The sequence below is a fragment of the Cyanistes caeruleus genome, chromosome 7 (genome assembly GCF_971803275.1).
Source record: "Cyanistes caeruleus chromosome 7, bCyaCae1.hap1.1, whole genome shotgun sequence".
Lineage (NCBI taxonomy): Eukaryota > Metazoa > Chordata > Aves > Passeriformes > Paridae > Cyanistes > Cyanistes caeruleus.
The window spans coordinates 19103830-19121525 of NC_141707.1; the positions used below are offsets into that span (position 1 = coordinate 19103830).

Here is a 17696-nt window from a genome sequence, read left to right on the forward strand (position 1 = left end):
AGGGACAGGGATGATACTATGTCTTGATTGTTTCTACATAATACACATAGCAAACCCTTAACTGCTGCTAAATTGTTAAATTATTCCTCTATCTGGAATATTGATCCCAGATTTTATTAATGCACTGGATTACACACATTATAAAAGTTTCAAACTGTGATAGGCTGGCTTAAGATTTAAGAGTACTTTATAACATCATTTCACCTACTTCCAAATTATTCTGGAATTCCTTATTTCAACTACAACAAGCTTAGCATTTGTGAACATTACTTACCATGCAGTTGCTAGAGCAAGAAATTTTGAGATTTTATGAAGTACATGTCCTCTGCTTAGTTTATCCTCTTGTTCCTTGGCACTATGAAACAGTCTCCTAGCTTAAAAACAATACACTGACATGACAGGAGCTTTAGCATGTGAATGCCTCTTAGCAGATTGGCTTCAAGTTTTTTTGAATCTCAAAATGCTGCATATGCTTACCTTCAAAGTCTTGCACATGACAGGAGTACAGTAATATATCAGAACTGCTTACTGCTGACTTCATAAAATTCCTCTGGTTTCCATAAGTAAATTTATTTTTAAGTCTTGTCTTCTTCTAAGAATCACAAACCTCTGCACTGAATAGAATGTCTTCATTCACAAAAGTCAGAAAGATGCATTCTAACTTTCAACCTACCACTTCCTGATTTTAAATCAAGATAATCATTAAAATCTGAGTTCATCCTTACACTTCCAGATCCTATAGTGATGACAGTCACCAGGAAAAGAAGTAAAGCCTAGTGGAGGAAAAAAACCCTTCATGAATCCATATTAGATTAAAACAACAGGTTTAAATTGGTTAAGTTTCTTTGATAGGCAAAGTTGTTATTATTGGGCAACAACCTGTAAGTAACCAGAGAGCACTTGCATGTTTTACCAAGCATTTTTACAAACAGAATAGTGGATGCCAGCAAAAAGCTATCATTTTCTGGTTTGGTCTCAGTTCTTGAATAAGTTGCTTATAACTGCATTGAGTGCTATCCTGGCAGTGCAATGTAAGTCCCCAGGTCAACTCCCTATCAAAAAGGGATAAGTCCCTGTGCCTGACCATGGCTGTTTATACTCCCTGTATGCCCAGTCCCAAAAACTATATGAACACATGCCTCATGTCAGTCATCTAAGTGAGGTTATTCATTTCTTTACAGTTAAGCACAGGCTGAAGTCATGGTCTGAGCAGAAACTCATTATCCTAAAAATTATGTAACAAGAACTCTAATCTTTATAATGATTTTTATTTTAGGCAGCTGAGCTGGTAACCAGTGAGTTCTTTGAACAAGGAGACAGAGAAAGATCTGAACTCAAACTCACCCCTTCAGTAAGTTTTTAATCACTTCTGAAATAGTTACTGACTTCAGTAGAGTAAGAAAATATTGTTGGGCTCATTCAGAAAAATGAACTGTACTTTGTACGTAAAGAGAAACCTTAGAATAAATAAAAGCTCTGCCCAATAAAGATATGCATTTATAACCATATATAAAAGTTCTCCAGTCCTTTTTGCCATTTTTGCACTGAGCCTTTTTACCTGTTTTCTGTATCTGTTTCTAAGGTTATCCTATCAATGAAATTTCTAAGCAGTAGGTGTTGGGTTTAATACACAGACTTGAACTGAAAAATCACAGCTACCTGTGGAAATCAAAATTGTCAGATTTACTTTCTTTAAAATGCAATTTACATTTGCAGCTGTGTATCTGTGTTATTTCAAATGCATTTCTATAAGTATAAATTTCTATAAGTATAAAATTACTACTGTGATTGAAGGGATAAAATGGAATTGAGTGGAATAAAAGCAGATGGGTATAAATTGTCAAACAAGGCCTAGGAAAGCTTCATAAAGATTTTCTCTGAACAATTAGAAGAGAAAGCCTTATCAGGTTGACTGACTCAAAATGTTGAGCAAACATTATCTGGAGGCAGCAGAAGAAGGGTAACAAAAAAGTATTCTAAAGAATTTAACTGGGAGGAAGGGAGCCAGCCCAAATCCATCTCTGTTTTGCTGAGCTGCAAAACCCTATGTGAGAAAAGAGAAAATTCTACGCAAAGGCATCTGCTTTACATTCCTACAGGAGGTTACTTACCAGCTCAACTCCAGCTGTGGAGCATTTATTTTATGGTACAGAATTATAAAACACAAACACATTCAGCCTAAAAGTTTCAAAACAAAATTGAAAATAAACAGTTTATTTTTCATGCCAGGCAAAGCAGTAGGAAGACAGCTGCAAAGATTGGTTATGGTTTACAAAGTGTTCTGGTTGTGAGAATTTGATCATAGCTGCAAAGTGCTGAATGATGTGTCTGTAAAATATTCCAGTGTAATTAAAGCGTGACAGTTTTGTTTCCTCCTAAATTCAGGCCATTTTTGACCGGAACAGGAAGCATGAACTACCCAGGTTGCAGCTTGAGTGGATTGATAGCATCTGCATGCCACTGTATGAGGTAATTTTTACTTACAGCTCCTGTAGAGTCCAGAGAAGATTGTTCTTGTCTCTTGAGGGAAAAAGAGTTTGTTTTCAGAGCTGCTTTGAAGGCTATTTGAATTCTTGTCTTCAACTTTACCAAAAGTCAGAATTCTGTGAAGAAGTCTTCAGATCCCCTGAATCTGAATCCTAAAGATCCCTAATGTCTGTAAATTCCTCTCTAAGTTATAAAAACTGATAGGGCAATTGTTTATTATGTTTGAGACAAACTGGTTCTCATCATGGTGAAGTATGGAGTGCTGAGGGGCAGTCTCAGTAGGTGCTGTCAAACTTGTCCAAAACCTGTCCAAATTTGTGTAATGCAAAAGGAAACGCAAGCCGGAGCCTTTACACTTTCTTCTGGCAGCTTCCCAAGGGGCTCTCTAGGCCAAGCCTTTAGGGTCAGTGACAAGCAATTTGTTGTTTAACCTGTGCTGTTTAACTCAGTTTACTCTTTTAATGGTGCTTCTACACAGGGTGCTCGGCGCACGGTGCGTAAACGCCCAAGTACGCCTTTATTAAGGCTGGAGATAACCACAGAATCATTAAGGTTGGAAAAGACCTCTACGATCATTGAGTCCAACCATTAATCTGACACTGCCAGGTCCACACTAAAGCATATCCCTAAGCCCCACATCTACAGGATTTTTGCACACTTCCAGGGATGGTGATTCCACCGCTTCCCTGAGCAGCCTGTTCAAATGCTTGACCACCATTTCATGAAGATTTTTTTCCTATCCGATCAATGCTTCTGACTTTTTGGATTAAGCAGCTTCAGGATTTGACTGAAACCATGCAGACTGCCTTATTCCACCAAAGACTGACTGGCTGCTGACAGCTGAGGAAACAGGAGGATGTTCTCATTCAGCACCTTTGGGGAACAGCAACAAGTTCTCCCTGTTCCCAGTGCACCCTAAACTGCCTAAGACCTCAAAGCAATGAATGTGTCAGTGATGATACACAGCAATAACAGCTTCCACATTAACATTAAAATTATCAACTTGTGCCTGAATGTAGCTTCCCTACACACAAGTAAAAATGGATTGGCAGTTCCTTTCATTTTATAGACCAGATATATCACCAATATCATACACTAAGTACATAATAAGGCCTGTAAGAAGGACAATGTCCCCTCTTCCCTCTATACCTTGTAGCATCTGAGGCAGCCACCATGGAAATGGTGAAATGACTACCCAGCAGCAATGTCAATTCCTGTTGTGACACAGAGAGCAGACACTTGTGTAAGCAGTAAGCCAGGCTGCTGCATTGCCAAGAGATCCTGTCCCTTTCTAAGGTCAGTCTCTTTCCTGATAAAATAAACTACAGCTACCATTTTCAAACAATCACGGGAAAGCAAGCACAGAAGAATATACACCTATATTGTTTAAAAGACCAAGATAATTTTGGACAATATGGAGGAGGGATGATGGACACTGATCTTCAACAGACACTCTTTAAAAATAATGTTCCTTTCAATAAAATAGCTCATATTACACTAGAATGCATATTATACCAGAATTCATTATTTCTAATAGCATCTGTAATCCAAAAATGTACAGTAAAGCAGGAAGAGCTGATAATCAGCCCATCCTCTGCATGAGGAAACTACATCAGAGCACTAAAGCTCTGGTTAGTTAGCTCCATCTTAGCAGGAGATCTCTGGGGAATATATTCACATCTGATTTCCCTGCTTTCCACTGTGCTTGCATCATGCTGTGCAGCCATTAGCCTGCTGCTCAACAGCTTAAAAAAGAGACACCATCAAACCTGGAAGTCACAGCCGCATCAGCCTTAGGGGTAAACAGAAAACTTGATGCCATAGTATCACACTGCAGGAGATTCTCTCTTCAGTGTGGAGCCAAGTTTTAATTTTCACATCCAGCTTAATCAAACTTCAATACACAGATCCCATCAGCAGAGTATTCAGGCATTGTAAATCTGCTGTCTAGGGCTGGCTGAAAACTACAACTCTGGCCACATCCTAGATTTTGGGTTGGCGGGTTTTTTTACATTCTTTAAAATTCTTGCCATTGTAGTACACTGTAGGAACTGCATGTGGGGAGAGAATTACAAATGCAATATAAAGAGATGCAGTGGCAGCTGATAAATCAGTAAAATATTAGCAATACTCCCATAGCTCACTACCACAGTACTTAGAAAAACCATGTTTGAAAAAACCCACAAACATTTGACACTTATTTTCATACCAAAACTACAACATTAAACCATAGAGAACAAAATCAAAGCTTTTGTATTTATTTTTTTCCATGCTAGTGATTAGAAATCCTGAATCCACATGGGATTCTGTAGCATCCAGAGCCTCAAAGGAAATGCTCTGGGGGAATGTGCCAGTCCTAATGATCTGCTCTGTGTTCTTTCACAAACACACACACACACACACACACACACACACACACACACAGCAGAGATGATCCCAGCAACCACTGAATGCTGGCAACTCCCATCAGAGTCTATGTGAGATCAGCAGAGCTCCCTGAAATTGTCTTTGTTCAAAGTAACTCCTAAGAGCAGGCTGTTCCTGGTAGCTGAGAACATCTGAAGTATGCAGTACTGAAGAAAATTCACAGCCCAAACTTCCAGGAGTGGTCTGATACCATCCCAGTGCCTCTCACAGTACCAGAACAATCTATCCTCTCTGCAGTCCAAGATTAGGAACTAGGCTGCACCAGAGTGCCCATGAGGAATGGTTCATACTTGAAACAATATATAAACTTTGCAGCACATTTTAGTTGTGGCTTTTCTAGACCTTTTTCCTCAGTTCTGAAATATCCTTTGTGGAGATTTGTCTCTATCTGCTCTGTTTTCTGCATTTCATGAAGGTAGCTCAAGACAGCTCATTTTGAGGTGCAGTAGTTCTCCCAAGTAAGGGGTAATGAAGTCTCCTTTACTGGGGAGCATGTATCACATCCCTCTGCTTCCCTGGCTAGGACTGTCCCTGAGTTTGGCCCCTTTTAGTTAGAAGGTTTACAAGTAACTAGTGAATCAACAAGATCTATGCAACTTCCATTAACAGTCCTGTTTGACTGCCCCTTGGAATTCCTATACCACCCAGAAGAAAGAAGGTCAGTGATACACAAAATGTATCACACCATGAGTTACTGAAGGTCTTTATAGCTATATACAGATATATATATATATATATATATATATATATATAAAAATTACATCTGGAATTATGCACAGTATTCCCATATCCAAGTGTCTAAATCCAAAACCTCTGTGCTTTCTCTGTTAACCTGACTGCTCCTAACTGAAGGTAAGCCACGGCTCTGCTCCCTTGCTCTCTCCCCTATCTGCTGCTCAATGTAGGAATCAAGTCACCTCCAATTTCATATCTTAGTAATCAAATCCATTTCCTTCATGCTGTGGATCAAAGGTCTGTGAAGATAAAAGAATCCCAATTTTTTTTTTCATTGCATTTTATAACACTTAGGACATTCCAGTTTTATTATTTACTTTTTTTGTTACTGTAGTGATCCCAGATCAGAGTATTTTTATGTTACAGTAGTTTTTGCCTTGAGTAGCAAAACAGCAATCCATTTACACTGAATCTCAGACTTTAGGGGCTTTAGTTACACTTTACTGCATTACATTTGCTCTTCAAATCCAAAACTGACAGTAAGAAAAGCATTTATCAATAAAGATGGGAAACAAGCTTATTAGAATAATATTTCTTAAAGAAAAATGCACCTTTTTGAAACTGTAGAATATTTCAAACTTACTAATGTAGCTTCAGTATAAAATAATCAATCCCTTGTTTTGCTAGAATATCCTATAAGGAGGAAGTGCATGCGACTAAAGTAGAAAACTTCAAGCATCATACCGAAAATAAAAACTATGTCTTTGCTGACAGCTGTGTTCACACAGAGGAAGTATTTAGTACCTATTTATAAATGTTTGTGTAACAGGAAACAGAATTTTGATCATTAAGACAAATTACCTCTCTGACCCTCCAGTAAAAAGATGCTAAGAGTTTCAACACTAAGAGATTTCTCTTCTGCACTCTATCATTTGTGTCTACCTAAGAACGGATCAGTCACAGATTTTTCCCAACTCAGATTAGATTTCTCTGTGGGGAGCACAAAGAGTGGGAGAGTGAAGATCTTATTCTTTTAAATCTTTATATTTCTCACAAACAACATCAAAGCTTTGGCGATTCACATCAAACAAAAGATGCTAACAGAAACCCAGCTCTGTTCAGGGCATTGTTAGGCAGAGACAGTAACGCTATGAATAGCAGGGCCAAAGGCCATGCACTCTGCTTCTGAGCAGATAAATACATAGTCAGGTAGTCAGTGACAATGACAGCAGCTATTTAAATTTAAGGGAGATGTCTTTGTGGAAGATAAAGAAGCTCATGGCTTTTACAACTTATGCGTGCCTGAGATTGCCCTGCTCACCTCTACCTTAGTGCTCCCTTGAACTGCTCCATTTTAGTGCTATTTTTAGAGCTATTCAAGATTTTCTTGGGTATTGAGAACTTCAAGCATATAATAGTATCTACAGAATTGAATCTGCATTACTCCATCCAGGATTCTAAGGGGAACCTAGGAAGAGTAGAAACATTTGGCCCAGCAAGTACATTAAATGTTTTGAATGGAGGGACAGATTCCTTCTTTAAAATTGTCTGAAGTACTTACAAAGAAATGTAATCACTCTGTCTGCAACTCCAAGAGCTCTGATATGTCTACCTTCCTACAGAAGATAATGTCTGGTCTTGTAATTAAATCTACTTGTTGTCTATGATAATGTAGCAACAAAAGCATCTATTCTGCTTGTAAACTTAGATCAAATGCACAGGGTGTCATAAATGGCAGAGCCTCTACAAAGCACAGAAAAAATACACAGAAATCTTTAACAGTCATGGCTTCCTGTGTTTTAACTTCTCTGGTTCAAGATTTGACTTTGATACTTGAATTGGAAGTGCATACACACACACCATCATTTTTTTTCCCAAAGGTATTTACTCTACTGGAAATTATTAGACAGGAGATCAGCCTCTCCTTTGCAGAGAACATTAAAAAGGTGTTCTTCAACAATCATGCTTACACTGATATATCCTGACGTAGCCCTTCCTGAGTTACCACTCCTGTTCCTTTCCCTCTGTCCTTCAACTGCAATTTTGCATGATGAAATACTGTAAAAGAAACTCAGGGTTTCCACTCCTCTGAGAAGCCCTGCCTGTCCAGAATGGACTGTATGGCATGGCTTAGTCCTTACTCAGGCAAGAGTCACTGGATGCAGCCAAAACAACGACTTCTTCCTTCAGATGTTTTTGTTCCATCTATACAACTAGAATCTAAAAACTTCAAAAATTATTTAAACAAGATGAGTTTATCTGTATGAATATTTTGGAAATGGTTTTCCACCATTCACCCATTCCTGGGATTGTTGATACAAAAGTCAGGGCACTGCTCTTATATTTTAAGTTAGCAACTAGTCAGAGCAGGGAACTCACTAGCTGTTCAGCATGCATATATATAGACAATCCATGAAACATGTTCATAAGTTGTTAAGTGTTTTATTAAAAAAAAAAAAAAAAAACCAAAAAAATTCAGGACTAAGCTTTTTGGAAGGATCTGTTCAATGGAAGCTATTTGATCAGCTCTGTGTGATTCTCATTGAAGCCAGCTTTTCCTTTGTAGCATGTTGAAGGAAGAGGATAACTTTCAATAGATCCGAAAGAACACCACAAAGATGAACACTTTTGGCAGGGTTTGTTTCTGACATTTGATTTGGACACAGAGAGTGAGAGATAAAGCATTAATGCTTCCTGAGAGTGCCTGGCTGACAAGGATTAGCAAGGTCCATCAGCCCGGGATGCAGTCTGTGATAGCAGGGACTGAGGCAGATCAAACAGATGTTGGCAGATGAATTAGTCTCCCTCTCAGTTGAAATCCAGTGGGTAATATTAACCAAGGAAAAGCAGGTGCAACATATTCTGCTGTGTTTGTAAGAAATTTGCTTCAGAGGAAACTTAATCAGGCCAAATCCCAGTGCTGGGGGGAAGTTGGTAGCTAAGGACTATGTTAGGAATAAGGGTTTGGCCCAGAGAAAAGAGATTTTTGGCACAATAGAAGGATCTCTCTGTAGCCTCGAAGTAGGAACTTAAGTAGGTTCAGCACTTTTCTTTGTTTCTTGTCTACTAATGATGAATGTAAATGAGGCTACCCAGAATGAATTCTCTGGAACTTTCAGAAAACTCAGTTTCTATCCCTGTATTAAAACTTCCAGTAAATGGAATGAGCATTACCAAATTATTTTTCTTACCTATTGTCCTTAATCTGAGAAGCTTTTGTCTGCTACTTTCTTACTAACAGAAAAGGTTAAGAAGAGCTATACATGAAAGGAAAACTAGGAATAGAAGAAAGAATTATTTTATTTGCAATTTCCATCTAAGTCTGTCACTATTTCACTTATAATATATTTCACATATAATATGGAAAACCATAGTTTTGGTGGTTTCAGAACAAAGAGGTTTTTTGTCTGTGACTATCATGAACACCTTTTTACAAAAGGTAAAGCAAGGATCCTGACCCTCTTTTTCTGCCTCCTGAAAACAGGGAGGGTTTCATTTTGCCTTTGAAAATTAGATTATTTTTGCTATGATTTTCATAACTTGGTGAGATCATTGACGTAACATTGCATTATAATCAACAATTTTAAGAATTTACAAGTTTCTCCCAAATGTTTAGAAGAGGCAGCAGAAAGGAGTACTTTTCTTCCTTCAGACAGGAGTACTTCAGCTTACTTCTGAGTCATCTTATGCCAAAACAGTCTCAGCTGAAAGGGCAGTTCATCAACAAAGGTATTTGGGAGAAGACAGAAAAACAAACATTTCCCACTGACTTCAGGGAAGCTAAGCTTCAGTAAAGGCTTTCACCCTAATCTGTGAGAAAAATGGAATTATTCGTAATATTATAATTTCTGCTGCTGTTTTACATAGAGTTATCTGCCCAATGTGTTGTGAAGGACATGGCAGTCATGTATGGAAACGTATATAAAGATCTGAGGAAGCAGATTGAAAAGTTGGCAGATAAGGTAGAAGAGACAGCCAATAGAGGGAACTCAAATTGTACAGCAAATCTGAAAGAAGATGAATGGATAATTTAACAGCCATTCAGTTTTCAAGAAAGACAAAGCACAAACTACATTGCAACAGAAAAGGACTAGAAATGATGATGGATGAAACACTTCAAGTAAGTGTTTAACACAACAGAATCACAGTTGCCTGCAGAATTCCCAGCTGAGGGTAAATTCAAAGAACTAAATCGGCATATGAGACTGATATGATTTGAAGAATTTTTCAAAATCCATTTAATAGCAAGGCAAAAGACATTGATCAGCTGCTTGGTTAAAATGTTGAAAGGAAAGGAGTTAGAAACATTCTGTCTCTCACACGCTCTAGATGTAGAATCAAAACCATAAAAAGTAGAGCTAAATAAGAAGTTGTTTATGAAATAATAACTCTTCCAAGCAAACCCTTGGTTTCATGAAATTGTAATGAACAACAGATGAATCCTTTGCACTGTAGCTATACATCAGTAAAGCTACTTCAGCTGGTCCCATTCCTTCAGAATCACTCTCCCTCTGGCAGCATAACATGTATCATATTGGTCAGAGCACATTTTGCTACCAGGAGCTCTGTACGTACTTTCCTCCCTGAAGTGCCCAGCACATTTCACCAAGGGTTAATCTTCATCCTACTGTAGTTTACTTCCAAAGGAGTACAGTATTATTCTTCCAGTGTACTATCACCAGAAAGAAGTTTAACATTAATTCACAATGGAAGAGCAGAACACTTGTGCATGTATTAGATCCCTTTCCAGTCACAACTGGTTTCCACCCACTAACAATTTTTAGACAGAAACTAAAAGAAACTCCTGTTTTCTATAAGGAAAATTAGTATATTCGTTAAATCTAATTACATTTTTAGGCATCTGAAAAAAATTCCCTGGCAGAAATGTAAAAGTAATCCACTAATGCATTATGTACATGATGACCTGGACCCTTCCTCATTAAGCCCTAAAAGGAATAAACAAGATCCCCTTCAACCACAAGGAGATTGCAATAATTTTTTTTTATTCATGAACTCAACCCCCTCACAAATACTTTACTTTTTTTGCAGAACATAATGATTAAATACAGTCCTGAATCAGTAGGGCTAATAATTAATTCATATACACACACAGCCAAGGGTTCATAGAAGTTAATTCCTACATCTTCCCTGTATAACTTTTATCTTCTGTATTGTACTATGGAAAGTAGAATTCTAGCAATTTTTTTGGGTTTAGTATATGGGCATATGTACAGAAATACTCTTGGGTTTTCTAAACAACTTCCATCAAGTATTTGTATTATGAAGATAAAATCTATGGATAACTGCAGCACAGGTTCTCTTTTATCTGAACTAATCTGAAGTTCAAGGACTTTCAGATAGATGGCTCACCTTTGGCCTATGTATTCTCATGTGAAAGCCACTTCAGCAAAACTCAGGAGTCCAATTCAGCTTTGCTGTAACTGGTCATGACTCCTGACTTCAACAATGCTTCATATGCTTACACCGAGTCTGAATTTATCCCCATGGCTTCTCGGTCACTGGTCCTCCCTTCCAACTAAGAAACTGCCTACATAATAAAAGTGATTCATTAGAAACCACTGGGTTCCAAAGTAGAGTGAACACTGAGACCTATAACTTTTTTATATATGCTCAGTCATAAAAATGAATTTATATGGTCTTATTCCATAAACTCACTTTACAAATATTAGCCCCGCAACCATACTTTCATGAGCTGTAATCTTGTCAAAGCTCATAAGTTAAGCAAGGTCAGAATTGGTCAATATTTGGATGAGAATCTTTGGCAGGAAGGAGGCAAAAAGAAAAGTATATACTCTGGAAGTCCTGCAGTGTTTGAAGGTTAGGACATATTGTGCTCCTCTTTAAAAAGATTTGTCTTAGAATACAACAAAATTTTGTATTTGCTTTACAAATAGTTTAGTCCCTTGTACACATCTGTGTTGCATCTTGGCAGTTTTGCTAATATCCTTCCCCAGAGATGAAGGTGATGTAGCAGATGAAGTCTTCTTCCCCCCACACCCCATTTCAACCCAGGAAGTTGGTACCCAGAGGTACAAACAAATGCCTCCACTGTTCCCCATCACTCTCTCCCTGAAGGGCTTTGCTTCTACTGTTACTGTTTCTGGAGTCTACATGTCTTACCTACCAAAGCATACATCTCTATACACAAGGAAATGAGAAAAAAAACAAAAACAAAAACAAATAAACAAAAAAAACCCCCAACAAGCTACTCTGGCCTCCTTACCTTCTCACATAAATAACTCCCTCTAAGTATCTTATGCTCTTCCCCATTTTGAGCTCTTCTTTCAGGCAGCCCTGCCCCTCTCCCCGGTGCACACAATGTAGTGCTGAAGTGTCTTTAACCTTTTCTTGTGCTGGAGGAGCTTATATGTGAGCAGAGCTATACCTTGGGAAAGAATGCTGTGGGCAGAGTAGTACACAATCCTAAAAGACATCTAAATAAATAAAGGAGCTAAGAAAAAGACACTGCTACACGGTAACTTTCTGACAAACAGCTCAGTCATGCATCTGAGGTAACACATGGATGCAGAGGGGAACTGCAGACCTCTCTGGTTTTTCCTAATGCTGGAGCAGGCAGTGCCTCCCCCATGCTTTATCATTCTGCAACTAAGAACAGCTTTTACAGTAAAGGATGGAATGGGGAAGGTCACCGATGCCCTGCTGTGTAGCAAGGCAGCTGCACTGCAGTGGAAAGACTGCAAGTGGGCAGTGATGTCCCAGGCCTCGGGGAACAGGAGCTCCCCCCAGGCAGGGGTTCCCTCTCCCCCTCTCCGGCTGCCTGCCCGCCGCACCAAGCAGGGACCAGGAACAGGGCGCTGCTGCAGCTTCTGACTTTATGTGGTGGTATCCCATGTCGGGCAGCTGGTGAAGACCAAGCCTTTCCCTAGCAAGGCATGTAATAAATAAGACATTAAGAACCTAGACACCAAATTAGACAGATCATGAGCAAAGCTGTTTGCGAGAGGCATGCATCAAAAATAGTGGTATGGAGGAGCAGTACATCAAGGGATTCTCATGCAATAAAATGGAAAGCAAAAATTGCAGCCAGGAGGTGGAAAACCCTGACAAGGCTACAGCCAAATAAAGAGCTTTGGGAATAAATTGGTGGTTTAATCCGGATCAGGAACAGGTGCAATGAATGTAATTCAGTAAATGGTCCAGACCCTGCCAGAAGGGAGAGAAATGTGTTGCTTTTGAGATAATTTCCCAGAAGCTTCATAAAAGCAAATTGATTACTGGAGTTTAATAATTAAAACAGGGCCAGATATATAGTAATCAAATGAGTTTTTAATTACATCTCAAGAAGAAATAAAATCCAATTTGTGCACTTTGTATCAGAGAAGCCCTACTGAAATGCTTTGGTAGCTGGAAAAAATAAAATAAAAGCTAATTTCCATAGGAATTATAGTAGTCAGTTTAATTAAAAGACTAGATCAGAATGAAAAAGTCCCGAAGTGAAAGGATACTAAATACAGAAGCAGTGCTTCAAACATCAAATCAATGTCTGAATAAAGACATTTTATAGACCAAGTGCAAAACCTGCACTGTCAAGTATCACTAATCTAAATTAATGTGTAACAAAATAAAGTTTCTTAAAATTACACTATATATTTTGTACGTATTCCATTGAATTAATTGCTGGTGCTATGGTAAAAATTAATATCAAAGACATGGTTTACTCTTTCTTAAATACTCCTTTTAATCTATTTCATCAAATTTAATGTTAGTAGTTAACCGTTCCTGTTATTTACCTGGTAGCTTCTGTTGCACCTGGACTATTAGACTCTAATGTCCACTTAGACCTATATTTCGAAGAAATATATGTGTATTTACTTACAGATTTAAAATATGTTTACAGCTCATAAGACAACAGTGATTACCATAGAACTGTGGGAGTGCTTCCTGAATCTATTCCCAGCCTGGGCCTACTTGGACTCCTGGTCCCTGCTGTAGTTGCTGCAGAGCTAATTGCTGTACGCACCTCGAGCATCCGCAGCCATACTGGCACAGCACGTGTCAGAGCTGTCTCCTGCCATAAGCCATGGCAGATGCCAAGGCCTGGAGGGACAGGCACAGCACGAGGTCATGCCCAGACCTCTGCAATTGTTCCCTGGCACTAGGCTGGAAAGCATCATGGTCTTGTGGTCAGTCTTGGCAAAAAAGCAAGGTCACAGAAAGGACACAGACATAGTGGAGAGCTGCACAGCCACACTGAGACAGAGTCTGCAGTCCCAGCGAGCTCCATCTTCTCTATGCTGCCTGTAGCTGCTATAGATTCCTGGGTATAGTGTATATATTAGTGTATATATAGTGTGTATATCTAGATATATACAGGAACAGCCTGGACTGCATTTTGTACTTACACATCCTGGGGCTGACAGGATGTGAGTGCAGAACACCTTTGTGCTTAGAGAGGTTTGAAGCATACTGATTTTTAAACAGTGATTCAACCACCGGGTTGTTGGCTTATATATTTTAATTATTTACTTACTTACTTACTTATATTTAAATCTGAGGTGTATATTGGAAAAATACTTCACAAAATCTTTTTGAAGACACTGGCCTTGTGCAGAAAGGATCTGATACGTTGCTGTCAAGGGCTGAGTATCTCATGTGCTACCTGTGGACACTGAGCTGACAGAGGTAATGCAGGTGCTGATGGTAATGACAGTGAGCTTTTCAGATACTTTCAGCTGTTTATAATGCATTACTGCCCCTCTGTTTTAGACTCTACCAAATCAGGTTTAAGGAATACACAACAGTCTGAAATAAAGATATAAAAATGCTGAGTTGTGAGGCATGGTAATGGGAATGTTAAAAATCCTCATCCATTCTATAAAATAAATGACCATCAGCAGAACCAATGCTCTGTGGGGCAGAGACTGCAGTGAACCCTGCCCCTTACCCCAGGCCCAAGATTGCAAAATTATCTGTCCAGTCTGGGCCATATTCTAAGGAAATAATTTCAAGTGGATTTGATTCAAGTTCCAGCTTCTTCCTCATGATGTGATTTTTTCCTAAGCTCTGAGCATTCATATTTCCTACCGAAGTCAACTGAAATTGCAAGTTTTCAGCACATCTTAAAATCAGGCCATTAACCCTTAATTATCATAAAATAGCTCAATTAAAAATCTACCAAGACTTCAAGCCAAGCTCCCATGGCTTGCAAGCTAGCTATAAAAAAATCCAGTTCTTTAGTGGTGTCTGGGCTCTGGGGACCATTTAAATCAGTTGCTGCTAACCCTGCTATTTATAGCAAAAACTGATCAACTGCAAAGGTACCTGCTTCCCCTTTCCTTTCGTTTTCTTATAATTTTTTGCACTTTCAGAAGAACACATTTGCTGTCTTCTTTGTCCTTTTTAGTTTTTAATCTGGCACCAACCCCTTTTTTCCAGTGACAAATACATAGTTTCCATGTTATAGGAGAAATCATGCTGCCCAGGTCTCAGCAAAAGCTACTGCTTGCTAATCAGAAAAACTGCAAAAGAACACTCCTCTGTCCTGAAAGGACATTACATGACCACTTGGGAGGCAACTGGTTAACCCTTTCCTGTCATCCACTGCCTCTGTTAAGTTCTGTGTTTCTTTAATATAGATGCACAAAATAAGTGAACCACTTGTGGACTTTGCATATAAACAGGTTATATTAAAGGAGAAGGTAAAATAAAACTGTAGCAAAGGTATGCAGGAATTTCATAATTTGTGGATGTATTCAAAGCCAGATGAAACCAGACTAAAGATTCTTACTGGCCTCTGTGAGCTTTGGACTGGATATGTAGAGAAGAGGTGATTTCAGTGCAACCTCAAACCAAAGAAAACTCATTTATATTTCTTTCATTTGAGCACACACTATTTGTTTTTTCTGCCAGCTTGGGAAAGCACAATACAGTTGTGGTTTAGTCATCTGGAGGATAAAAGAATATAGCACTAGGGAGATTATTTTAGTCTTGTGCAGCTTGTCATCCAACCAGTGGACCTTCCTGCTCATAGATGCCATAGCTGGTAGTCTCAGGCACGTGGGAATCCCTCAAAAGGGCTATGTTTAAGGATTGCAAGTAGTAAAAGAAACGGTTTTTTTACTTAAAAAAGTAGCTGAGTGGCATCTCTGCCATCTTACATGCCTTTTTTTACATTTTTGGTGGCTTAAAGCCTTACATAAAACAAGTCAGATAGATAAAGAGGACTCAATGGGAACAATAAATTTACCTCCATAGGTATTTACAGTTGGGAGTGGGGAGGGTAGGGGCATAGTGCAGATTAAACTCTTTTTTTTTCCCTGCTATGCTGTGGACTGTCCTTAAAAGAAGTGGATATACTATCAGTATTTTTTCTCTCATCCTCTTTTTAATCTTCTTTCAGTGTCTAGTGAAGCTGAATGTGAAACTGAAGCCTATGCTGGACTCCGTGGCAGTAAATAGAGGTAAATGGGAGGAGCTGCACCAAAAAAAACTTCCTTCTCAGGCGGCATCCTTGTCCTCCTTTTCCTCTAGCTTCACCATGTCTCTCAAAGACATAAATTAAGCCTGCAAATATCAGTGTCACTTTACAATAAGAGCTGTCTGAAAGGTTTTCATAAGCTTAGACCCACCATTTTTTAAGAAATGCTTTCCCAGACATGCTTAATTGATCGGATATTATCTTGATGGCAGCGTAGTTTTCTTTTCCTGGAAGGCTTAGTGGGACTGAAGGGAAGCCTGCAGAGGGATCGCGCTGGTATCTGGAGCGACACGGAACACTGAACAGAAGAAGCGTTCATTCAGCTCCACTTCATTTCAACTGCTGCTGTAAAAATCTGTAAAGCTGACAACAGACTGAAATATAAGAACTTGCAGCTTAATAAAATTAATAATACAGAGCAGGACTGGGATGCAAACTGGTCAATTCATATGCAAGGAGCTGCAGAAAACAGTAGTGTGTAATTACATTGTTGTTTTGCATCTCTTCCGTACATGTTATGAATCAATTATGCCTGCTTTTGTGATGCTCCTCTCTTACTCTCCCTCCTCTTTTATGCCTGAATGTTCTGAAAAGCCTGCTTTGTATTCTGAAGAAGTATTTTTTTACAACAAAGCTTCTTAGTGATTGATCAGGGCCTTTAGAATTGCCTACCTTTGCTACATTTAAAAACAAACTTTATTATCTTTAAAAACACCAAGCTGTCCCTTCTTCCCTGAGAAATTCATATTAATTCAGTGCAGCAGATTTCTCAGCAAGAGGAAGTTTGCATAAAGGCAAAATATTGCATGGTAATTTTAGAGTGTTTCTTTTTCCTTTTAAAAAATGCTCTTGTAACGCCATCATTTTTTAAAATATTATAGTATCACCTAAGGAAAAGATTAATGGGTTTTTTGAAAATAGAATACAAATAAAAAAAGAAATCTGTTGCTTTGTGCTTCAGGTTTATATTATATTGAAAAGCAGACCATGAATAAGCCTTTCTAGCATAATTTCCAGTTGAAATTAGTATCTTGAAATGGTGAAGAGGTAGAATATCATCACACTGGACTGACTATCCCTTACACTCTTGCAGTTCTTTCAGTTCAATTTCAAATACTGTTACTACAGGTAGCACAGCACTAGTCAAGGCTCACATGTCGACATCTGTGGTAAAGGTGTCTCTAAAAATCTAATCAAATATAATGGGGCACAAAACCAAACGTGTCTCTGTGTGACAACCCTAGTATTACCTGAAAGTTGGTCTCCTTCCATTAGTTCCAAGATCATTAATGCAGCAAACCTGTGATTTGAGTGTGCTTTCTCTGCTGCATGACCAGACACAAGAGGAATCATGTTGCAGTGCTTGTGAGTGCCCATTCATAGGGGGAAAAAAAAAAAAACAAAAAGCGCCTTTGTACTCCATGAAAAATGGGATTCTAAATATAGGATTGTCTGGCAGCAGAAATTAAAGCTGATTTCAGCTTAGTATTACACCTGTGCCAAACTCCATTTCCTTCAGTGGAATTACCTTGAACTGGCACCAGCTTAATGGAAATCAGAACCTGGCCCAGCTGACCAGATTCTAAAAGGGCTTTTCTCCTTTCTAAGGAAACGGAGTTGTTAGAGGAAAAGCTGACTACATCTGTCT

At 38.7% G+C, this 17696-nt stretch overlaps 1 protein-coding gene across 3 annotated transcripts in view; it reads left to right on the top strand.

The window, feature by feature from the left end:
- The window catches only part of PDE11A (phosphodiesterase 11A), a 105560-nt gene extending 89088 nt beyond the window's left edge, over positions 1–16472 (top strand). Inside the window, exons 18-21 of one of the 3 annotated variants that reach the window (XM_086898023.1) lie at positions 1281–1351; positions 2386–2469; positions 15971–16031; positions 16283–16472. In XM_086898023.1, coding sequence (XP_086754149.1) covers positions 1281–1351; positions 2386–2469; positions 15971–16031; positions 16283–16350 — 284 coding nt within the window. In that variant the 3' untranslated portion in view covers positions 16351–16472. Of the gene's footprint in view, positions 1–1280; positions 1352–2385; positions 2470–15970; positions 16227–16260 lie in introns of those variants that run through there. The other 2 variants (XM_086898025.1, XM_086898022.1) reach the window with 2 other exon arrangements.
- The last annotated feature ends 1224 nt before the right edge of the window (positions 16473–17696 follow it).